The following is a 25,423-nucleotide window of genomic DNA, read 5'->3' on the forward strand; positions in this document are numbered from 1 at the left end:
TCTGACCCGTCTCTGAGGTTCAGCATCAGAGACCCATTGGCATTCAATAATTATTTGAGGAATTAAACTCAGATTGAACTTGAGAGATGGCTCATCCCTCCCCAAGCAGGTGTGACTGGCAAAGTTCTGTACGTGAACCCAAGTCTGTCTCTCTGGAGCCTCTACCTTGTGGTCCTGGTCCATTGCTAAGCATTTCATGAGGACACTGGTGTGTCAGGTATGACCCTTTATGGATTGGAAGGCAGTTCTCATCCTGACCAACTCTTTTTTACTTGACATGCCCACTTCCTTCAACTGTTCCTCACCTGACAGCATTCCTTCATTGTCTCCTTACCCCAAGACTAACGCCTCAAAGCCAAGAGGCCCCAGCCCAGGAAGTTGGTAGTTGGTCAACCTAGAGCCCTGAAGTTCTCAAACATGGTCACTATCTCCTAGAGTAAGAAAACCAGCTTTTGCTTTTGCAGGTAGGAATTTGCAAACACTCCTTGGGTGGAATAAGCGTCATATCACTGCATTTAAAGAAATTTGACCTTGAGACCCCACTCATGAAGGTGAGAAATTCCATTTCCGCCATTGTTGGGGTTCCCTCAAACAAGGTCCTACACAGACCACAACATTTCCAGAGGGCTCCGCCATCTTCATTCCACACTGGCCACTGCAGATGTGCTCAAGGCCCCAGTGTTACTTGAAGGGGAGGCATCAACTCAGTTGAATCGGTGCCAAGCTTGGGTCGGGGAGCGCAAGCTCTTCTGCTTGGGATGGGAGCCTGTCTGTGTGCGGTCCAGCCTCGCCAGGTGCCCCGTAGGGCAATTCCCCTCTGTGGTTCTGCCACCTTCTCCACTCCCCACAAAGACAGAGGGCGCAGGTCCCAGCGTTGGGCAGTCGCACCTTCCCACCTCACCACACTGCTCCACCCTCCAAGAGCTTCCTTGTCTCCTCTTACTGATTTCCCCTTCTCTTCTTCTTGGAGTGATTGGGAGGAAAAAGAGATGTGCAAAAAATCTGCTTTTTCCTTATATCTCACCTCATTTCATGAGTATGTGAAGGAATTACCAAAGTCAGTTGGTGTTTCTTAGACCGTGTCTGGAAGTCTCTCCCTCCTCTTGTCCATACTGCCAGCGACCGGATGAACTGTGACACTGTGTAGCTGCCCCTGGAAATGTCAGATAACCTGCCATTCATTCATTCATTCATTCATTCCCTCGTTCAACAATAAATAGGCAAGGAACTGGACAAAGATGAGCAAAACAAACACAGCCGCTGCTTTCATGGAGTTTTCAGTCTATCAGGGGGACCTTAGTAAAATAATCACAGAAATAATAAAAATATTTACTCCAAAACATCTAATTAGGAATGGTGATGAATCCTAGGAAAGCAGAAAAAAAGATGTTGTCAGGATGGATCGTGTTATGCTGTGTGTAATAATGGTGTTTTTATTTTCTAATGCTTTGACAGCTAGCGACCTTGCTGACCCAGGAGGACAGCCCCTCCCAGGGTCAGCTAATTCCAAGACATAGCACACTGCCCTTCAGGGAGGGAGCCTTTCATATGCAAACCACCCAATCCAGGGTCCAGCCACCTCATTTACTGAGCTTTCACATGTTGAGCCACTGTCCCCTTGCCTTGATCACCCCAGGGCCAGGAGTCAGACAACTAAGGATAGTCCCCACAACCTGAAGCCCTCTGAAATTATTCAAACTAGCCAATCCCAAACACGCCTACCCTGCTTCCATGCCTTCTTCCCTGCGAGAACCCCAGTAAAGGCTCTTGCCCACGTTTTCCTCCTGCTCCTTCCACCTCCTGAGGACCCTGGTGCTTCCCTCTGTGGTCCTGCCTGGCCTGGCGTGCCCCCCTCCTGGAGACTGCAAGTAATCAACTCTCTTGTTTATGGCAATTGTTTCCTGATTTGTTGTCTTTACTATACTTGAATAATCATAAAATCTACATTTAAAACACTGGTAACAAACAGCCCTCAACTCTCAATGCCTTAACTCACCAAAAGTTTATTTCTTGCTCATAGTGCATGTTCAAAAACGGTTTGCAGGAGCTCTCAGGGGCCCCAGCTGACAGACACCCAGGATCACTGCCGTTGGGGAGCGAAGGGGATTTTGGCAAAAGGCACGCAGGCTCCTCAGGGCTCCCTCCTGGAAACAGCGCACTTCACCGCTGCCCACATGTCGTTGGCAAAGCCAGTGCCGTGGCCGGGCCCCACTCAGCAAGGATGGGGAGGCGCGCTCCACCACATGTCTGGAAGGAAAGCTGGAGAGATGTGGTGAGGAGTCCTAGGGACTTCCACAGGGACCCATGAGGATGTGAAATAGACCGACTGGGCTGGGAGGGCAAGAACTTATCTTTCTGAAAATAAGATTGAGGCGTTTGTGATGAGATTTGAGTGACGAGCAGTTAATTAGACAAACAGGTGGAGGGAACGTGAGAGAGGCTTCTAAAAAGGAAATGCTTGTGCAAAGACCCTGAGGATGAGGGGCGGCATCTTGAAGGAACTGAAGGCAGCCTTGTACCAGGGGAGGGCAAGGAGAAAGTAGGGGAGAAGGATTTTATTACTGGCGTTGTTTGGAGTGCGGACTGATGGTGAGGATAAGAAGTGGACTTTTAAAGTCTGCTTGATTATTGTTTTCAAATTCTCCATGGGAAATGTACTCCTTGTTGCCTGCACTCTCGGGTGACCACTGCCCATGCCCTTGACCAAAGATGACTGGAGGGGCTGGAGCCAGGCAGGATATAAGGCAGAGAATCTGGCAGGGGCTGAGTCATACAGGCTTTGTGGAACTCATTCAGGATCCTGGCCTTAATCCTGAGAACGGTGGGAAACCGTTGATGGATTGTGAACTGGGAGAGTGAGAAATTTGGGGTTATGGACATCACCAGTTTCCAAGACCTTGGGTTACTCTGCGCAGGGAGGCAGAAGCAAAGAGAAGGTTCTTGAGGAAGTGGGAAAGGCAATGAGCCCTGATAAAGCAGAAGATGAGTGCTAGCTTACATCTATGGCCATGCCACCTGTTTGCAGAAACTGTTCTCTGCTCATTTTAGAGTCAATGGGGAGATAACCAACAGCAAGAGGCGGCTGTTACCTTTCTTGCCATCATTTTACCCTATTTCTCTAATAAAGCTAGATTCTACTATTGAAGGATGTCTCACTCCTTTCTATGATATTTAGACTTTTCAGATAAAAGATGGGAAAGTCTGAAAGTTTTATTTGCTCATTGCAACATGCAGTGTGGTAACTCTTCCTGACTTGAGGGGGTCGTGAGCTTTGTGTAAAATCCATTTGATGATAATGAGTAGGGGAGGGAAGAGCTGACAGTGGGGCAGGGGGACGATGATTCAAGTAACCAGATGGGGAGGTTCAAGCTTTCACACTCTCTCCAGCTTTAGCGCCTCTGAGGAATCCTCCATGTTAGAATTTATCTACCAAGCCTGGGAAATCACAGAGTGGTGGTAAATATCTGATTAGAGAAAATGCCTAGTAAGCTGCAATTCCATATATTGCAAGTGATAAAACTGTAATTGTTTGTTGACAGTATACATTAGCTATTCACAGCTTGTGTCAATATAGTACCAAGAAACTAGGGTCTGCCATCTTTAATGGCAACTCAAAAATATCGTGGAAGTAACTTGGGGAATAAAATCAACAAGCTCCACTCAGTGTGAAGAATGCCACTCCCAGAGATGACTCACAGGAGAAGCCTTGGTGAGATGTGAGATTCCTCCGGGAAGCTGTGTGTTGTTGAAGGAAAACTTCTCCCCAGGCTGAGTGTCCGGAAAGGACACCCAAGGGCATAATTCTGGTGGTCATGGGTGAGAGGCAAGTTGCAGCTGCTGTGAGTTGGGCCCACTTGGAGGTAGAGACAACCAGGACCGGGTGGGATGGGAATGAGGGGGTCAGGTCTAGATAGAGGTCTGGCCCCATTGGGGACAATTTGGTGTTTTAATGGCGGGGTCATTGAGGGTAGCAATCTGTCATCAGCGGACATGAATATCTGGGGTTGGGGGAAGGGTAGCGGGTGCCTGGGCAAGTCAGCGGGAAGTCAAGGGATGGGTGAGTGGTGGCCTTGGATCCAGGGTTACGGTTCTGACGGTCAGTCCTTTTCCAGCAAGGACCCAGCCAGTGCTGCAGGTGTGTGTGCGGAGGGGAGCAACACAGGGGTTGGAATGGACAAGAGGCAGCTGAAGGGAGGGGCCTGACAAGGACCAAGCGGGAGCTCAAGGCTCAGTCTGGGAAGACTGAGTTGAGGTCAGACGTAATGGAGGACTGAGGTGCTGTTCAATAGAAACAGTGTGAGCCACATATAGAATCTTTAAAAACTTTTCATTTTGGAATAATTATAGATTCACAGGAAATTTACAAGGATAGTACGGAGAGGTTCCATGTACCCTTCACTCAGTTTCCCGCAATGGGCACATCTAATGTAACTATCATACAGTGTCAAACCCTGGAAATTGACATGGGTGCAATGTGTGTGCGTACTTCTGTGTCATTTTATCACATGTGGATTCACGTCACCACCACTGCAATCAAGGTACAGTACTGTTCCATCCCCACAAAGAGCTCCCTCGTGCTGCCCCTTTATAGTCGCCCCCACTTCCCTCCTTCTCACCATCCCCAACCGCTGACAACCACTAATCTGCTTTCCATCTCTTTACTATCATTTCCGGGATATTATATAAATGGAATCATCTGGTATGTCACCTTTTGAGACAAGCCTTTTTTCACTCATCATCATGCCCTTGAGATCCTTCCAAGTTGCTCTATGGGCCAGTAGTCTGTTCCTTTTTCTTGCTGAGTGGTATTCCATGGTATGGATACACCACAGTTTGTTTAATCATTCAGCTGTGGTAGGACATTTTGGTTATTTCCAGTCTTGGCTATTACAAAAACAAACGAAACTGCTAGGAACAATCATGTGCAGGTTTTCGTGTGGACGCGTTTTCACTTCTCTGGGATAAATGTCCCACAGTGCGATTGCTGAGTTTATGATTGGTGTATGTGTAGTATTTCTTTAAAGAGAGACTACCAAACTCCTTTCAGGAGTGTCTGTACCATTTTACCTTCTACCAGCAATGTAGGAGAAATCCAGTTGCTCTGCGTCATCACCAGCATTTGGTTTTGTCCCTATTTTTATTTTTATCTGTTCTAATGGTATGTAATAATACCTCTTGTGGTCTTAATTTGCACTTTGCTAATGGCTAATGATGTTGAACCTTTTCCATGTGCTTGTTTGCCACCCTCTTTAGTGAAATGTCTCTTTGTGTCTTTTGTCGATTTTCCAATTGGATGGTTATATCCTTGCCTTGTTCTCAATCTTGGGGGCAAATCTCGCCATTAAGTGTGATGTTAGCTATAAGATATTTGGAGGTGCTGTTTATCAAGTCAGGAAGTTTCCTTCTAAGTTTTCCAAAAGTTGTTTTTTTCTTTTTAGTTTGGAATGAGTGTTGAATTTCGTCAAGTGCTTTTTCTGCATCAATTGATATGGTCGTGTGATTTTTCTACTTTTGGCTGCTAATATGGTGAATTATATTGATTGATTTTCAAATATTGAACCAACCTCGCTTCCTTGGAATAAACCCCACTTGGTTATGGGTTATAATTATTTTCGTATATTGCTGAATTTGCTTTGCTAATATTTTGTTAAGAAATTTTGTGTTTGTATTCATGTGGATATTGGTCTTTAGTTTTCTTTATTTGTACTGTCTTTGGTTTTGGTATCAGGGTAATACTGTCCTCATAAGTAAGTTTGGAAGTGCTCCTTGCTCCTCTGTTTCCTGGAAGGGACTGTATAGAATTTATGTTAATTCCTCCTTGTATGTTTGGTAGAATTGTCTAGTGAACCCATCTAGGCCTGCATATTTCTTTTTGTGGAGTTTTTAAGTTACTAATTCAATTTCCTTAATACTTATAGGGCTATTCAAATTATCTATTTCATGTTCGGAAAGTTATGGTAGTTTGTGCTTTCCAAGGGACTGTTCCGTTTCATCTAATTTGTCAACTGTATGTACATAATTTGTAGTATTTCCTTATTATCCTTTTGATAACTACCCAATCGGTTTTCCTTAACCCTTGCCAATTCTGGATATTTGCCAATCGGATCGGTGAAAAATTAGTCTTGTGGATTCCATTCTCACATTTGTGACATGAATTAGGCGAATCATCTTACTGTTTTTGTTTGTTGGTGTCCTTTACTCTTTTGCTCTTTACCTGTTTATCTTTTTCATATCGATTTGTAAATGTTCTTTACAGATTATGAACACTATGCCTTTTCCTGTCATACGTATTATACATAATCTTTCCACTTTGCATTTTTCTCTTTGTCTTTTTTACAGTTTCTTTTGCTCCACATGCATGCTTTTAATTTTCACACAATTAAATCAATCAGTATTTTCCTTTAAGGCCTCTGGGGTTTCACGCTGTATCCATCAGTACTCAATCAATTTCAAGAGATGGAACCCAACCAAACTAGCTTAAGCCAAAAAAAATAAAAGAAAGAAAGCAAAGAAGGAAGGGTGGGGGAGGGAGAAAGGAAGGAAGGAAGAAAGGAAGGATGCAAACAAAGAAAGAATGTCGGCTCGTGTAACGGGCACTGCAGAGACAGCACCCTCTGCATGGCTGGATTAAGGATCCCCAAAATATGTCGTCAGTGCTGTGTTTATCTTCTCTCCTCACGGCTCAGCTTTGTTTGTATCTATGTGGGATATCATTGTCTCTAAAGCAGATAGGCTCCTTGTATTGGTAAAAAGTCTGCTGGAGGTCCCAAGCTTACATTCTAATCATTTAGAATCCAAAACTAAAAGACTCTCAGAGTCTGTTTGATATCCTATCCCATAGAAGAACTCAAAATGACCCTGCTTGGGTTTTGGCCCCCTTCCCTCTTCTCCATCCCTTAAGCCAGTTCCTAATGATCAGGGATATGCCATGGTGGGTCATTTGCCCAGTTCTGTGGCTGGTGAGCAGGGGGTGTACCTATCTGAACCTCATGCGATGACAGCTCCCTAGAAGAATGATGGGCAGGCAGAAACCAAAGGAATCCTTGAAACGTGTCATGCTGAGAAAGACCTTCCCCAGCATAAGTTGATAAAAAGAAATAGTTTGTTTCCTTCTAACATGTGTGGTTTCATTATTTTACATATAAACTTTGAACCACGTGAGAAAGCAAGGGAGTTAGGGGCAGAAAGATGGGGAAGAGGAGAGAATATGGCGTGAGGTAGGGATCCTTTGCTGGATGTTTTTATACCTGAAAAGAAGATGACTTTGAAACTTATTTGGCCACCCATTCTACAGTTTGATCCCTTTTCCTTGAGTTTATTCTGAGTTAACATGAATCCTGTAAGATTAGGATGGTAGGAAAGGCCAGGGCTTCATCTAGCACAGGGCTGTTCAAGGTGGGCATTAACAAATATCTGATTTAACTAGTCTGAACCCAATACTCAAGCTCTCTACAGGACCTCTGTGCATCAAGATTTTATATAGCCATTGGAGGTAGAGGGAGGGATCCAGGAGCATCATAGCTATTCCAAACTACTTAAAAATGGGGGTAAAAGTAAACCTTGAATCCTTTCCCAGAGCCCTGAAGGGTGGGGAGGCAGTTGAGCCTCAGATATGGGATGAAGGACAAAGGTAGACAGGAGACTGCCCATTGCACTACCACCTGTGTGCACAATGAGGTCACCTGTGGGGACCACCATGCATGCATGCCCAGTGGAGGACAATTTCTTTCCTAAAATATGTCCCCAAACATTCAGTGAAAGCTTTGTTATTTTATCTTTTTAACATTAGAAGAATCTTTTTAAAAATGAATCTCTTGTGCTAAAAACATTATCTCAGGTTCAACAATTCCTTCCATTTCACCCCTGTTTCTTCTTCTTCACTTAACTTGCAGGAAAAAAAAATAAGCATTTTAATTTTAAAGGCATGTACAGTAGGATCCCACTTGTATGAAATTATTTCATTGAATCTGATCCCATCTATTGGTCCGCCTCTTTGTATGTCAACTGTCAAGAATGATTATTTCTAGATTGCATTGGGTTTTTAGTTTTTGCTTTCATCTTTTTAAAATAAGCACTTATCTTTTGTATAAAAGCGGTAGACTTATTCCTTTTAAAGAATAAAGCCTATGATAAGAAGCGTCCACATTCTGCTACTTAGAGTTGGATGTATTTTCCTCAGTATGTGAATAAATATTGTCTACTGGCAATTATTAGTTTTAAATTTGAGGGGAAGTCTACCCAGAGCCTCAAAGGATCTCAGCCAGAAAGGGAAGAGACAGGAGAAGAAACTGGAAAAGGAGAAAAGAGAAGGGACATAAAGGAGGCAGGCCTCCAGGTTGAGGATAGCCCATGGCTTGGGGGGAATAGCCTCTATGTTTCTGTGACAGGAGACTGCTGGTTCCATCACCTCTGCCTCATCACCACTTTGTTTTTGAATACCTTCCATATGCCTGATGTTTCATATCCCTCCCTCCGCCATATCAGCATTGTGCATCCAGCAGGTGCTCAATAAATGCTTAATGGATGTGCAGTACCCAAGGGGGTCATTCTCCCTAAGTCACACCTCTTTTTTTTTTTTTCCGGTGAGGAAGATTGTCCCTGACCTAACATCTATGCCAGTCTTCCTCTACTTTACATGTGGGATGCCACCACAGCATGGCTTCATGGCCGTGTGTAGGTCTGTGCCTGGGACCTGAAACCATAAACCCAAGCCACCAAAGTGGGCCATGTGAACTTAACCACTCCACCACTGGCCGCCCCTGAATTGCATCTCTTTATCTTTCAGGCTCACAGGCTTTCAACTGCCAGCCACCATTGTCAGCGCCGCCAGCACCCTCTCTCTGCGCCTCATCAGTGACTATGCAGTCAGCGCGCAGGGCTTCCGTGCCAGCTATGAAGGTAGGTGCGTCCCAGCCCCAGCTTGCGGGGGCCTAACCTGTGTGGTCCTAATGGGCACAGGCGCGGGGCTGCGCTGCTCTCGGCCGCGGGGACGGCTGCCTCAGATTCAGAGGCTGCGCCAGTGCTAACAAGGCTGGTTACTTACCAGTAACTCAGTGATTGAAATGGCCCGTGCCGCCTTTCCAGGAAACTGAGAAGTTCATCCTCAGGGCCTGGTAACATCTGTTTCTCTGTCCCCTTAACTCAGTTTGGTTGTGTTTTTGTTTTTTCAATTCCGTTTTCTATTGGGCTTAGTTGTACAAGATGCCTCAGTCTGGTTTTGGGAATAAGAAAGAGATAAACCCTAAGTAAAAGAAAGAAAATAAGTCACTGAAAAAAATTTCTGCTCCATATAGTGACTGCAAAAAGTCAGTTTTCTATCATTCAGGGAAGAACAATTAATGTTTTCTTACTAGCACAGATTAGGGATTCTTGGTTTGAGTTATGCAAATAATTTCCACTTTCTCAGCCTGCTTAAATATGTGTTAGCATTCAAATTAACACTAATATCTTCAGATTATACACTATTATTATTATTAACTTTATTATGTTAGTTCAGAAGGTGGTACTTCTAGATTTCTGTCATTTCCCTGGGAAATTTACATCTCATTAATAGGTAATTATGCTGCTCTTGGCCAAGACCCACACCGTTACTTTGTGTTAGATCATTAATAGGCATATTTTAAGACTGTTAATGATAATTAATAACAGTAGTGACATAACACCCGTAAAGCATGTCCGTTATTTGAAATCTTTCTTTCTGTTGCCTCCAAGGACTTAATAAGTGATACTTTCTTGAATGAAGCTACAGCAATATAGAAATAGATACCATCTGTGTCTTGGCCAGGAATACACCATGAAGGAGGGCAACTCCTACGTCCTTGGCAAAGACCACCCCTGGTGGTAGGGCTGTGGGGGGCACAGTTGGGTGCTGTAACTGGAGCAATTGAGGGCTCCCGAGAAGATTTCAGTTTTAACTAAAGCTTCCTGCGAAGGCTCCAGAGAAAGTTCCACATGCCTTTAACTGAGGGCTCCTGACAGAACCCAGATCCCTTTAACTGAGGGCTCCTGGCATAATCCAGATCCCTTTAACTGAGGGCTCCTGACATAACCCAGGTCCCTTTAACTGAGGGCTCCTGACATAACTCAGGTCCCTTTAACTGAGGGCTCCTGACTAAGACCTAACTATCTCTAAAATGAGGTCTCCTGAGGTAGGCCAATTTCTTTTGAAAAAATGATCAGTTCCTCCCCACAGCAAGTCTGTGATCTTGGTCATCCTAACTACATCTTCACCTTGAAACTTTGGCCCGAAACCCAAACTAATTCTCTCCAAGTTTGAGCTACAATTTCCTGACTAAGAGAGGCTCTTCAGAAGCTTCTTGAATTCTCTCTGATCCAGAGCTCCCTCTACAATGTGTTGGCCTTGGGAAGATGGGCCGTGTTTGGGGCTGGTGAGGCAATGAGTCAGTGATCAGAGTTGGTGCCTGCAGAGATCCTGGGAGGGCTGATAACTGGGGTTCTGGTTGGGCCTTCGTGGTGTCCTCATTCAGCAGTCCTTGTAGATGTTTGTCTGAGGCTGGACTTCCATGAGGCTTTAGGAAAAAAATGTCCTACTAATCCCTTGACCACACCGCCCCCGTGGGGAACAATGCAAGCACTTCTCTGTACCCCGGAGCAGATCTGAGGGTACAATCACAGAGTCCCTTTAAATCAGAGGGTCAAGCCTGGAATTCATAGGCAGGGTCTGGGATTGGGCATCAAAGGTCTGCAAGCACCTTGAAATTAGAGGCAAAATTCTGAATATATATGAGGATGTGTATTTTTTTCTAGGAAGGGTCTCGAACAGGGATCTACAAACTATGGCCCCCTGGCCAAATCCAGCCCATGGCTTGTTTTTGTAAATAAAGTTTTGTTAGAACACAGCCAAGCCCCTTTGTTGACATATTGTCCATGACTCTTTGCGTGCCCTACAACTGCAGAGTTGTGTTTCTGCCACACACACCATGTAACCTGCAAAATCTAATAGGTTTACACTCTGCTCCTTCGCAGAAAAAGTTTGCTGACCCCAGTCTAGAGCTGTGCTATTCAGTGTAGTAGGCTCTAGCCACATGTGCATATTTGTATTTAAATTAATCAAAATTCAATAAAATTTAAAATTCGCTTTCTCCGTCTCCCTAAACTCATGTCAAGTGTTTAATCGCTGTGTATGGCTACCAAACTGGACAGCACAGATAGAAAACATTTCCATCACTGCGGAAAATTCTGCTGGACAGGGCCACGCTAGAGCTTCCGTCAGATTCACAAAGGGTCTGGGGTTCAAAAGAGGTTACAAAATATTAGGCTATAGTAGAGGCTGCTGGGTCCCTCCTTTCGCCTGCCTGGCACAGCAGAGGCAGCCCAGACATGAGATTGCTCAGCATTCCACAGCAGGACCAGGAGGGCAGAAGGAAGAGCCTGTCCTACCTCAGCCACATAACGGTGTCTCAAAGTCATGGGTTCTAGAAAGACCCAGGAGAACCTGGACCAGAGCAAACAGGTGGTGGTGACTGAGTGAGCCTATGCAGACCCCTGTGCAGGGTTTCTGCCAACTCCACGGGCTGTGAGTGGCTCCCAGATGTGTGTGTGCCAACAAGGGAGTCAGGCACAGAGAAGCCAGGGCTGTGGTGATCGCCAAACCCTGGTGGTCTGCCTTAGGACTGGACCATGGGGCGACTTGTGCATCTGGAAGTGTGAATTGCACCAACTTTTGGAACACCCAGAATGGAGAGGCAAGGAGGGGAGGTAGGGGCACCCAGGAGGGGCAGCCAGTGCTAGGAATAAAGCACGTGATACATGCCTTCAAGGGGCTGGCCTAGACTCTGTCTATCACTGGGTTTGTCCACAAAACACTGGATCATCCCGTATTTGGGGATTTACTGATAAACTCTAGCTTCTTAGGCCTATAACTAACTGACCTTGGGGAGATTTTTTTAAACTCTCTGGGCCTTGTTGTGGGGAGCAGGAGATCTAGTTGTTAAAAGGACCGTGAAGATTTGGCTCCCAGGGAAAGAGGCCAGCCTCTCCCTCCAAGGCAGAGTCCACCTTAGTCATTTGTGCCGGACAGCAGACAGACAGACAGACAGGCTCCCGAGGAGGAGGCACCCCCCCACCAGCCTGGGCTGTCCCCAGTCGGGACGGCCTCCTTACATTCAAGATGTCACCATGCCCATTGAAAAGTGCCATCAGGGCCCTGCTCTTGGTGGCTCCCCTTGGCTGCCATCCCTGAACGTCTGCTATCAAAGCGGGTTTGATCCTCCACCCTCGTCGGAGAGGGAAGAGTGTGGATAAGGAGCCGAACTGCAGCTGGGGATTCTGGAGGAAGGTGAAGTCAGGTGAAGAGTGTCAGCTCAGAGCTGCTGCCGCTTCAAGGAAAAGATCAAAAAGGCCAGTCGTCTGCCTCGGAGATGACAGGAGATGCTTGACTTGTAATCCCCCAGGGGCAGGAGCGTGGGCTGCGGCCCATGGACGGGAGGGAAGGGGATCAACTTGTCTTAAGTGCAGACGGTACGCCAGGCCCTTTACACACATTATCTCATTTAATCCCCACAACAACCCCATGGACAGACGTTGCTATCTCCATCTTACAGACGTACGGGCTAGGACTCGCAAGTTTTGTGTTCAGCTTAACGCTCTTTGATGGCCAAGAATTTTCACGTGACTTTTCTGGCACTAAAGACTATCCTCTTTTCTTGCACTGCCCTCCTTGCAGGACTGGGGGAAGGCAGACACTGGTGACTCCATGTCAAGGGCAGGGGCGGACACAGGAAGCCTGCCTTGGCTTCACCGCCCCTCCAGGCTGGTGGGGGTCCTCCCATGGAGGCGACGAGACAGGTGTCCAGCGCTTCTTAGCTGGGTTTGCTGGATAAAATACAGGACGCCCAGTTAATTTGAATTCTAATTTGTTTAAATTTTAAAAATTTAAATTTTTTTAGTGTCAATATCCTAAATATTTCATAGATACATTTATAATAGAAAAGTTATCCATTGTTCATCTGAAATTCAAATTTAATGGAGCATCTTGTGTCTTGTATATGTATTTGCTAGATCTGGCAACCTCATCAGCACTGAGTCCCCAGGAGTCCTCACCAAACCCTCCTCTTCCTCCTCCTCCTGACTCCCAGGTCTGACCTCGTCCTACTCTGCCCAGCTTGGGCTGCCTGTCCACTGCAGAGGGCCTAGCCTCAGCTCTGAAACTTCAGCACGTGCACATTTGGACAGCTCTCTGCACATGCACACGTGCACACGTGCACAGATGCAGATCCACGTGCACTTGGGGTTATGCTATCCGTGCAGTTCTGTAATTTGGTTAATGAGGACGACGCTTCTCTGTGTTAACAAAAGTAGCCCTGCTTTGTCCTCGCTAATGAGTATCAGTGAGGGAGCCGTTGTGGGTTGCGTATATCACAATTATTTCACCAGTCATCTTCTGTGGACATTTAGGTGAAGAACATCCTTGTACATACAACTTAAACCCTCATCTAATTATCTTCTTAGAATAAGCTCTTGGAAGTGCAATTGTTGGGTCAACGAGTGTGTAGCTTTTCCGTTTTAGTACATAATTCTGCTGCGTCTTCCAAAAGGTTAGACGATGCACACTTCCACCGACAGAGCGTTCCCTCCAATTTACCTGCACTGCATGTTGCTGAGTTTTAAATCATTTTCATTGATTAAAATGGGTGAAAAATGAAACCTCGTTTGTTGTTATAATTTGCATCTCTTTGATGATGGGGAAGGTTGAGCACCTGTCATCACTTACTGGCCTTTTGTAGATCATTTTGTAAATTGCGTCTCCCTGTCTCTGCCTACTTTTCTTTTGGAATGTTAGTATTTTTTATCTTTCTTGTAAGTGATTTTGCATATTAAGGATATTAACATTATGAGTTCTCTTTTGATGTGTAGCGGTTTTAATTTTCATGCCACCAATATTAAATGTGTCTTCTTTTACAGTCTACTTTTGGTGTCATGCTTGCAAAGCCCTTTTCCATGCCAAGATCAGATAAATATTTATTTAAATGTTCATCGTATTCTTTTAGAGTTTTGTTTTTCCATTTCACTTTTAAATCCTCCTGGAATTCAGTTGTGTGGGTCTTGGTTTCGGTGACTCTCTGTCTCTGAGCCTAATGCTTGCTGTGTGTCCTTCTGTCACTCTTTCTGAGTGTATGGAAGCTTCCTACTTCAGTATGCCCCTGGTGTGTCTCTCCTGCCTAGTCTTGCTGTCATTTGGACATTATTTCTCCCATCCGGGCCCCAAGGACTCCCACCTTCTCCGCACCCAACTCTCAAAGAGTGTATGGGATTGTTTCTGCCTGTTCTGGATTGATGAGCAGGGAAATAAGGGTTGTAAGCAGATCAGAAATGTCAATTTGATAAGCGTCTCTGCAGGTTTTAATGCCTAATCCTGGGTCCGCTTTGCATTTTAGCAGCATTCGTCTTGAGCACTCGCTCCGACACTTTTGTGAAGCAGAGCCCATCTCTGAGTGCTGGGCCCCAGTCTATTAGATCTGCTTAGTCGTCTAAATCTAGAAACAGGTGTATCTGTTTAGCTAACTCTGTCATCTTGGGATCTCACTATCAAAATACAGGAGGTGTCCTTAAAAATCAGACCTGTTCTATTTCACTTGTTATCTCCGTACAGAATCTAGAAGGATGAGGAATCTCTGTTTTTGCAAACTCCCTGGTAACCACAAGGGGAGAGGGGGCGTAGTACAATGATTAAGACCTTAGGTTCTGGGTTCAAACATATCTGGAATCAAATCCCATCTCTGCCACTCACTTGCTGTGTGACCTTGGACAAGTTATTTCATTCTCTGAGCTCTGGCCTCCGCATGTGTAAAATCAGGATAAGAATAATACTTCACAGAGTTGTGAAGACAAAGGAAGAGAACACACAGTCACGTGACGTGTTCAGTACAGGGCCTGGAAAATTGTCAGTGCTCGAAAAATGCCAGCTAATTAATGAAGTTGCCCTCATCCTCACCTTACTTGACTGGGGTTATTTCAGGAGCTGGAAGGAAAGATATGTCAACTCCTTAGGTCACAATCCCAGTGCTACCCCAGCCCTCTGGCGCCTGAGTTTGCACAAAATCCTCAACCCCGTGGTTCATGGTGTGTCTAGTCTTACATACAGACTGTGGCTTCTTTGGGAAGGACCAGAGTGTTCTCCATGTCCCTGAGCCCCAGCTCTGCCTGAGAGAGTGCCCACCGGTTAGGGATGAGGTCTGGGGCTCTGTCACCTGGTGGGTGGGAACTGATGAGGCCAAGGCTGGGAACTTTGTCTTTCCACGGCCTCTTCTCTTTGTATCAGAGATGTTGGCTTTGGAGCTACAGGTGCTAGTAACATGCCCAGTAGGCCCTAGACTTTTGGGGTCAAGAACTTGAAAGCTGTGACTGTCTTTCCAAGGACACACACGCACATGAATGGAAACACAACACTTTTCCATGTTTTTTTCATGTAATGCAGACACCCTGAAGCCCACCCGTGAACCATGAGTCCACCTGAAAAGCTCAGCCCGGAGCAGCGACATCACACATAAAGCTGATGTAGAGATCTTTTCATTCATTGTGCTTTTATTGAGTACCTACTGTATGCAGTTCCTGATTTCTCAACGAAGCCTCATCTTCAATCACAATGTTGCCCCCTCTACCCTCTCCACACACACTCCCACAGGGGAATAGAAGGGGGGAGGAAGAGGAAGTACTCATTCAGTGTCGCTTCTGGAGAAACACCTTGGTGTGCTTTTGCTACCACTGGATGGTCAGTAATGCCATCTCTGCCTAAGGACCACAGCGTGGTGGGACAGGGTCAGACAGACACACCTGTGAGGGACAGGTGGACGAAGATGGAGCCCTGGTTGTTGGTCTACTAGGAGAGGCAGGTTCGGAGCGAGCTTTGGGGCAGAATGTGCTCTCATGGCTTTTGGAAGCGGAAGCAGAGTTGAAGGTGATCACGCCACTGTGCACACAGGGAAATCAGGTCCAGAAATGCACCCGTCCTGATTTATTCCTTCCTGTAATTCGACCTACTGATTCCTCCTTCCTAGTCCCAGCCTTTCAGCCAATCTCCTCATTCTGAAAGAGCTCCTCAATTCTGGGATATTATGCAGACACCTCAAAATTGGGCTAATGGAAGCTATTCGATTATATATGTGTGTGTGTGTATATTGAATATGCAATTTGCACTATTCAGTGCTCCGGGCCAGAACAGCAGGCTTGATGAGGCCTTCTCTAGGGTGGGAGGCGGTGAACGTCCATTTCCTCTGCCCAGGAGGGACGGCCTGTGCTTTCTGAGTGAACCTGCTTCATTTCCGATGGCTCTGCCTTGGGAGTTGGAGAATATTCCTTTTAATCAGTACTGTGGAGTAGCAAATTAATACATAGAGATGTGACATTTGAGACAAATTGGGCAGCACTTCTCAATAAGTGGTGAATCAGGATGAATTTCATATCACGTCTTCAAGAATCCCACCAATAGTTCATCCTGCGCTGTGGGATTTTTCCCCTTGGGCGAAGGGCATTAACATAGCTTGAAGATGACGTCATACTGAACTCTAGTGTCCTGACGCTCCTCATCTCAGGGTGTCAGGAGGCACAGTGATGATGCTGAAGGAGCATTTTTGGGTGGCTGGATTACCTGCAGGTAAGTGTACATCCACATTACTTCCCTATCCCCATTCATTCCTTCATTCATTCATTCATTCAACAAATATTTGCTCCATGTCTGCTCTATGCCTGGTCCCAAGGTGGACTTGGAGAAATGTGAATGCATAAGAAGTAGCTCTGACCTTCAAGGAGCTCTGAGACCTAAAATTGTTGGAGAGGAGTGGGTCAGAGCTGAGGAACAGCGTTCAGAAAGAGGTGGGTTCGAACCCTGGCCAGCTATGAGAACTTGGGCTCGTCCCCAACCTCCCTGAGCTGGTTTTTGCAAAAGAGAAACTCTGATGCCCACCTCGGTGGGTTGTAATGAGGCTGAAGGTGTTAACGCATGGGAAATGGCTGGCACAGAATCTCTCTTCCAGAAATACCAAGTCCTCAGCTGCCTGGGGAAAATTGCTCTCTGGCCTGGCTGGGTCTCTGGAGATCAAGTTCGAGCTCTGCCATGTCCCCACTTGTGACCTTGGACACAGCACTGAATGCTTCAGGTCCCTCCTGTGAAAAATGGGATACCCGCTCTTTGTCTCAAGGGGGGGCGAGCATTCGCAGTAAGGTGTAGAAAGCATCTAGTGTGACATTGGACACGTAGTAGGTGCTCAGGGAAAGGAAGCTGTTATAATGGGGCCTGGTGTGTTTTGTGGGAGTGAAAAAAAATTCTTTCCCATGACAAAACCTTTGATCAAGACTTGTGGCTCTCTAAGGGCAAGAAATGTTGCCTATCTTTTGTTTCTTCTGTCACCATGGTACCTCAGTCCAGGGCTTGGCATGCAGAAGGGACACTGCAATAAAAGCTAGGCCTTTTCTCCTATCCTGCATCTCTGCTAGTCCAATTCGGGCCTTTGTGCAGATTAGCACTAAGGGCCACCCTCAGGGGACACAGCCCTGTGGGCGGATGGCTTAGCAGATGGAGTATAGGCTAAGTTTTAGTTCTCATCACCCCTTTGCCTGGGTACCCTTTTGCAGCACTCAACCTGAATAGCTGTACGTGGGAGCCTGCTCCAGAGCCTTCCTCATAAGAGTCCACAGTCACTCATTGTCCAACGAAAGATCCAGAGAGCCATTAGATGCTGGGTGCAAGGATCTTGGAGAGCTTTCACTCAAAACCTTCTAATTCCTTCCAGGAGGGAGTGCAAATTCCTTACCTGGCCATCCAACCCTGGACAGCACCCCCACCTCACCCCCGTCCTTCCTTCTCCAGCCACCCTGGACTTGGTCCGATCCTCAGACCACATTCTGCCTCCCCACACATCCCTCAGACACACACACATCCCTGAGTCCTTTCCTGAACCTTCCCTGCCTGACCTCGTCTCTCTTCTCTTCCTCTTTTTTTTCCTTCCAACCTCTACTTAAACCAAATCCAGAGGCTGCCTCTGGTGCACGACGTTCCATTCTCTCAGCTCCCTGTACGCCTCCTTCCATCAGGCGCATCCCCCGTGTATTTTCCATCCAGTTTCCCTTCTCCACGCCGTGTGTGCTTCCTGACATCCAGAACGCGCAGGGAAGCACTGAGATTCCAAGCTCAGGGTCTGGAGGAAGGATCAACTCCCAGCTCAGCCAGTTAGTAGCCAGCATGGGACTTGGAGGCAGACACTTAACCTGCTCTGCTCTCCCCTGTCATGGGAGGACAATGATAATAGAAACAGCTCCTTCTCCGTGGGATGATCAAGGGGAACAAATGAGGCAACATGTGTCAAAGGTTCCTAACAGTGCCCGGGGAGGACTAAGCACTCAAGACACAGGCGTGTGGACTATTGGGGCCACTGCTCACGCTGTGCCTAGCCCAGGTTCTGACACATGGCAGACGCTCAATAAATAATCATTAGAGAAGTGGGCGGATAAGTGATGGTCTCACCCAATGTGACAGACCCAGACAAGGAAAGAGATTTGCTCAAGGCACCTGGGACCATATTCCACGGAGTCTAAGATGCTCTTGGTTAGAAGATGCTGCTTAATTTGATGTATCACTAAGAAAGAAAAAATGCTGCCAATTAAAGTATGACCTGCCACCGATGATAAGGCACAGCCCAATGTCAAACATACTAAAATGTGGAAGAATGTGAACCCTAGGACCATGAGATGTGGGAAGTGCTTAATGGCCTCTGCTCACCCTCAGCTGGTTTGCGGCGGGCCCGTCATGCTGACCTCTCCTCCGACCCGGGGCTCGCCGACGGGTGGGCCTCCTCCTTTTCAGCATTCAACTGGCGGCTCTCGCTGGCCGTGTGATCACCTCTTCATTTATCCTCTCCGCTCCAAGTCTCATTACTTCTCAATTTTCTGCATTGAACTCTATTTAACACCTATTAGCACAGGTCTTCAGCTGACAAACACCCTTTCCGCGGGAGGGACCAGAATGCCCCAGTCTTGACTCTCCCTTCCGTATCTGTGCCCAAGGCTGGGGAACCCATAGAACCCAAATGTGGCTCACTCAGGACCACTGCCGGCCCACTCCCAGTCCCAACTCATGGCCCCAGAGGCACCAGGAACACCACTGGGTGGGGACCTGAATGTGATTTCTCCCATTTGGATGGGAGTTGGAAGGGTCTGCCTTCAGCGGCTGCTCTAGTGGGGGGCGGTAGCTAGACACACACATCTGTCTCCCTCCTGGGGACCTGGGGACCCTGTCAGAGCTTCCTCCACTGACCTCCGCCCTGGAGGTTTAGGGGACACATGCCTTTCTGCCACCTGTTCCTTGGTGGGATTTACCTCCCTACTCAGGAGCCGAGCATCAGCTGGGAAAGAATGCTTCCAAATAGAAGTATTAGTTGGAATATTCCAGTCCCACCTCTTCCCAGTAATTGATAATTCAGGGGTGATTAGCCACTGTTCTGGATTATTCTTTCCAACGCTTCCCTTCATTAGTGTGGATAATTGAGGGTTGAGCCCATCGACATTTCATTTTAACAGCAGGAGAGAGAAGCACTTCTCACGCTACGTGGGAGATGCTGACTTGGAGACTTGGCGGTGGACAGATGACATCTCCATCCTTGCCCTTTCCATCCCGTCGATGATGGAGTTGTTTCACAGCCCTGTATCCTCATGCAAGCCGCAGGACCCATCATCAGCCCAGGGCCTCTGAGATGAAGAAAACGAAGACACTGGCGCTTGTGGAGCATCTTCCCTGTGCCTAGCAATGCAGACACTGGCACATCACCTCCTTGTGAGCAAGGTCTTAGGATCCCCATTTTACAGATAAGAAAGTCGAGGCCCAGAGAGGTTAGTGACCTTGCCTGAGGTTGTACAGCACTTAAGGGCCACACACAGTTTGAAAATCAGTTTGTTTCCAAAGCCCACCTCTCTCCACTCCCTGCTGCCTCTTCAAATAAGTCCACGCAGTTCTCCGAGCCCGCCGCCCCTCCCACCTCTCTGACCCGGCGAAAAGGAGCGGGCACGGGAGAGTCAGGTGGGCCCGCACGCCCGCTGGGGCAGCTCCCAGGGCCTGCAGTCCCCCGCCTGGCCTTGCTGAGGACACTGTGGCTGCTGGAGACCCTGTCTTGTGGATGTTGGCTTTGCTTCCCTGCTTTTCAACCCTTCCTTCCAGCCCTTCATTTCCCGCCGTTCCCTTAAGACCTTTATCCAGCCCCGTTTCAGGAGTCGGGCAGATCGGGCTCAGTAATGAATTAAATGACCAGAAATTAGTCTTAGAAAGTGGAGGGGGACCGAGGAATGGGCAAGTCAGGCACATTTCAGCCTCAGAGCCTCCGTACATTCTGTTCCCTTTACCTGCACCTCTCTGCCCAGTGGCCCCATAGCTCTCTCCCTCAGCTTGTTGGGGTCTCTGTTCAAACATCCCTTCTCAGAGAGGGCTTTCCTGACCACACTGTGTAACACAGCGTCCCCGCCCCGTCACTCCCTGTCACCCCTGACGGATGATGAGATAATTGATTCCTTGTCTGTCACCCTCACCAGAATGTGAGTGTCCGCTGTCAGGGCCTTTGTCCTTTTCGCATTGTTGTCGCTGTTCTCTGCTGGATCCTCAGCTCCTAGAAGAGGTCCTGACCCATGTTAGGTGCTCAATAAATGTTTGGTGAATGACTGAATGAATGCAATCAAAGGCCGGAAGAAAGAACGAGCATATGTATTTGAGCGACTGCAAGTAAGCCCACAGGCTGCTGGTGCAGAGAGTGAGAAATGGGGGAGCAGGCGCTGAGCTGGGTGAGGTCGGGGGTGAGGGGTCAGCTCGCACAGGGGCAGGAGGCCACAGGAGGAGTTTGGGCTTTATTCCCAGAGAAGGGGCGTCACCACAGGGTCTCGGGCAGGGGGTGACACGGTGATCTGTGCTTTAGAGACGGTGAGGAGAGCAGGGGCCGACTGGAGGCCAGGGGACAGCCGCAGATGGGGACCGTGGTCCAGATAGAAGTGACTGGACCTTCATCAGCTCTGGGGATGGTGCCGGGACAAGGAGAGACCTGGCCTGGGCCTCGCCCCACTCTGCCCGCGTTCCCTGCGGATGGTGTCCAAGCTTCTGGACCTGGAAGAACGCCCTCAATGTGGAGCAGCTTGTCTTTCCCGATGCTCAAACAAAAACATCGGTTCTACAGAACTTCACGTTGTGACTCTAACTGTCACCTTCGGAGTCCCAGCGAGGAGGTGAATGTTCACGTGTGGAGTCTCCAGTTGATGTGATGGGTATGAAGCCCTAGAGATCACACTTGGAAATTATGCCGAGAATTCAGAGCAGAGAGGAAGAGCAGATACATCGCACAGTGATGATTGTAAGGACGATAAGGAAAGCTAACATTGGCTCAGCTCTCCCCAGGTGCCAGCTACTCTTCTAAGTGCCTTACGTTTTAACATTTCATCCTCACAACAATCCTATGACGTAGGCACTATGATTATCCTCATTTTACTGATGAGGCACAGGGAGGTTAAGTAACTTGCTTCAGGTCACACAGCTAGTAAGAGGTAAGATGTGGGTTCAAACCCAGGCAGTCCGACTTGAGCCTGCAAAAAGAATAAAATAATTTCACACAGCTGGGACTGTTGGATCAAAATAAAACATTCTACTATAATAGAGAGCAACGCCAAGCAACGCTTGTGCTTTAAAGGGTCTAATGAAAGGAAAAGATGTACTAATCGGACTATATTTAAACGTAAAAGTTCTGTATAATCAAAACCATCCAAAACGGAAAGAGAAACAAGTGACTGTTGAATAATATGCCAAATATGGCAGGAGTGGGTCAATCTCTATATTATATAACAAGGCCATACAAGGTGGTTAGAAAGATACCTGGAGTTCGCATCAGAGGAAATAGAGTCAGCAAGTAAATATACGGGAAAGCTGCTTGGTCTTGCAGGTGATCAAAGCAATGTCAATTAAAACAATAAAATGACACTTTACCCCTGTCAAATGAGCTCAAAGAGCCTTAGAAGGATACCACACGACTGGAGCGGCTGCGGAGACATGGGCACACGAGCACGTTGCTGGTGGGGGTGTAAATTCGTCCCTCGGGAATCCAGTTTGACAACATGTATCAAGAGTCATAAAATGCTCGTGTCATTTGACCCAGTAATTTCCCTCCTGGGAATATATCCTACAGAAATAATTCACCCGAGAAGAAAGTTATATGCCTGAAAGTGTTGATTTCAGCATTATTTATAATGATGAAAAATTGGAAACTGTAAAAATGTCCAACAATAGGGGAATGACGAGGAAAATGATGGTATGTCTGCCTAATGGATGGATGCAGCCATTTGAAATGATAATCGCGTTATTTAGTAACACAGAAAGATGTTGTGATATTATTTTCAGGGAAAAAAGCAGAATGCAAAATCGTTTCCCCATATTTATTGTGACCATGTAAAGTAGGTCTTACACGGACAGGACTGAATGGAAATAAAAAAGGAAACAATTGATGTGGGAGGGCAGTCCGATTGCGGGTGATTTTTTTAAAAGTTCCTCTTTATGGCTGCTCAAGTGTTGATTATGTTTTAAAGAGCAAATAGGAGAAAATCCAAAATCAAAGAGTAAAGTAAAATCAATAAGAATGAAATTCTGGCTTATGTGAAAACTACATAGAGGTATTGGCTGTGGGTATAACTTGAACCAAATGTCACATGGCTCTATTAATAGAAGTATAAACTCCAGATCTTGGGAGGTGGGTGCGTTCAGAGGAAGGAAACCCACATAATAAAGCAATGATCAGTAACAAAGTGTTTTTGAGGGTCGTGGACTGTATGCCCAGCATAAGACCCAGCACAGGAAGGAATAGAGAAGTAATGATCATACAAAGAACAGTTAAAGGGAAGACCCAGACGATTTGTCACTTACAAGACAAATAAATGTTTATTCTGGACTGCTCCAGAGAACAGAACAATGTCCAATGAATAGATATTAGAGATAGATGAATTTCAGCCATGAATCAAGAAGAAATTTTACATAAGTTTTAATTATCATAAGTTGGACTAGGTTGCCTTGTGAGGTAATGAGCTCCCCATCTCTTGGAGATACTCAAGCAAGGATTTGATTGATCAAGCTCTTAGCATACTTCTCAAATATGTGTATGTGTTGGATTTCATCAACATTCCATCGATTGTAAGATGCACCATTATTTTATGTACCACTAACGAAGAAAAAACACTGCCCGTTAAACTATGACACACTCTTGATTGTAAGACTCACCCCAATTTCCGGGTTGTTTCACTGTTAAATGTGAAAAAAGAAAAAAATCAGTGAAATACTATATAGCCTGGGGATACACAGTGTATTTTGAGTGCCCAAAGCTACAGGTTAAACATGGTGCATCTTCCAGTCGTACCAGGGGTAGCAGTGTTAAAGAAAATACACACACACACAAACACATATACAAACACACACGCAGACAAAGGGGGAGAGAGAGAGCGAGCGAGAGGGAGGCGAGTCAAATGCAAATGGGCATTTTTTAAAGGACAGAGCCATTCAGAGACCTGTCCCACCAATGGCCGGCCACACTGGCTGGAGCACCTGGACCTCAGGGGCGTGCACACACTCTCTTCCTGCTGAGGGTTTCTTTGGTGTGAGGGTAAAGGCTGAACTGGACAGGGGGGTTCCCTGGATGCCTTCTAAAATTATGACAAATCTAAGAGTGGCTGATTCAACGGCTCTGTGATTCCCTAACTCGCTGCTTTCAATCAACAAGTCCGCATCCATTAATCCAACTGACTTTGACTCCAAAGCATTTTCTAATCCCCAGTGTTGGCCGGGGCCCTGCCCGTCAAGCCGGTGGACACCCAGACTGCAGGGCTGCAGGCACGTGGCCAGTCCCCATCCGCAGCCCTCTTCCTACCCACATTCCTGCGTCCTCTGGAACCACTGCAGCCACTCCTGACCCGGGAGGCTGTGGAGGGCCCAGGAGGGCACGGTTGCCTCACCTGGGGCCTTAGCCTTCCTAAGGCGCAGGTAAGCCCAGACCCAGTGTCCACCGTGCCCCCTCCCTCACGCCTCTCACCTAGCTCGTCTCCCACCCTCTTCTGGAGTCAGGGGGAAGCCGGAAGCCGCCAAGATAGTAGAATGAGCTTGTATTTGGGAATTAAACAGTTCTTGGGTTAACCTGTCGTTCACTGAGTGTCATCTGGAGAAGGCGCTGTACCATCTCTGAGCCTCCGCTCTCCCGGCTGTGACATGGAGCTGACACAGAGCACAGTGCGATCACAGCAGGGCCCATCGAGAGCCATGCCCGGGGGGTGGGGGTGGGGGTGGGGGCTGCTTCCTCCAAGGTCTCTTCTTGCTCTGGGACCACGTGACCCTCTTCAAAAGCTTCCATGTCCGTCTCAGAGGGAGGGCGAGCTGTGGGAAGCGTCCCTTCCTTTCTTGGGAAACAATGTCTGGAAGCCTGTGGTTTTTGCAGCTCCGCCTTCACAAGCCAGGGAGAGTGCTCCCTTTGCTGTGTGGCACGCTCAGCTCTCTGGGAGAACAGCATGGACCCTGCTTGGAGGCAGACATGGCCTGGTGGCTTCTGGTGATGCACCTTGGGACACAGAGTATAGTCCTTGGTTTCTTGCTGTCCAGTGAAGCACAAACAGGAGAAAATGTTCCAAACACTGTAGAAGTTACGAAAACCTAGGTTTTTTGTTCCTCTGTCCATCCATCCATCTATCCATCTATCCATCCGCCCATCCATAAACATGCCTTGAGTACCTACTCTGAACAGGGCGTGGGACAACACAGAGGGTGAGACCCAGGCTTCGACCTTGGGCAGTCAGGATCTGATTGGGGAGACAGATAAGAAATCTGACAGCTGTGATGCACAGTGATAGCTGTGTGGGAGATGAGGCCATGGGACACGGTGGTGGCTTGGCTAGGCTCAAGGAAGAGACCCTGGATGGACTTTGGGTTCCACACTGCCACCTACTGGGGGATGCCCAGGTTCTGAGTTGGCAGCACCCCTGGCCCCCAAGGTCTGAAGAACGGAGATGAGCCAGTGAGGCCAGAAGAGTGAGTGTGGGGAGAGTGGTGGGAGGTGGCCAATCAGAGAGGGAAGAGGGGGCCAGGTCAGGCACAGCCTTTACGCTATGACTTGGCTTTTGCTCTGAGCGTGCCAGGGCCCGTTGGCGGGTTCTGAGCCGAGGATGGCCTGTTCTGACCGACCTTTACCACCTGCCGTGTGTGTGCTTATATGAAAGCAAGAGAAGGTGGGAGCAGGGAGCCTGGGCTGCTGCAGCGATGCAGGGGAGAGACCAGGGGGCTCGGACGGTGCAGCAGCAGTGGAGGGGCTGAGAAGCGGGCCTGTTCCACATAGATTTTGCAGGCGGAGCCAACAGAATCAGCTGGCAGATTGGATGTGGGTGTTAGAGAGAAGTCAGGGGCGGCTCCGAGGGTTTT

At 47.4% G+C, this 25,423-nt stretch overlaps 1 protein-coding gene across 4 annotated transcripts in view; it reads left to right on the forward strand.

Moving 5' to 3' along the window:
- CSMD2 (CUB and Sushi multiple domains 2) overlaps nt 1-25,423 on the forward strand; it is a 592,849-nt gene that overhangs the window by 97,453 nt on the left and 469,973 nt on the right. For all 4 annotated transcript variants that reach the window (XM_070594988.1, XM_070594992.1, XM_070595001.1 and 1 more), the window contains exon 3: nt 8,786-8,898. In XM_070594988.1, coding sequence (XP_070451089.1) covers nt 8,786-8,898 — 113 coding nt within the window. The remainder of the gene's footprint in view (nt 1-8,785; nt 8,899-25,423) is intronic.

The sequence above is a fragment of the Equus przewalskii genome, chromosome 2 (genome assembly GCF_037783145.1).
Source record: "Equus przewalskii isolate Varuska chromosome 2, EquPr2, whole genome shotgun sequence".
NCBI lineage: Eukaryota > Metazoa > Chordata > Mammalia > Perissodactyla > Equidae > Equus > Equus przewalskii.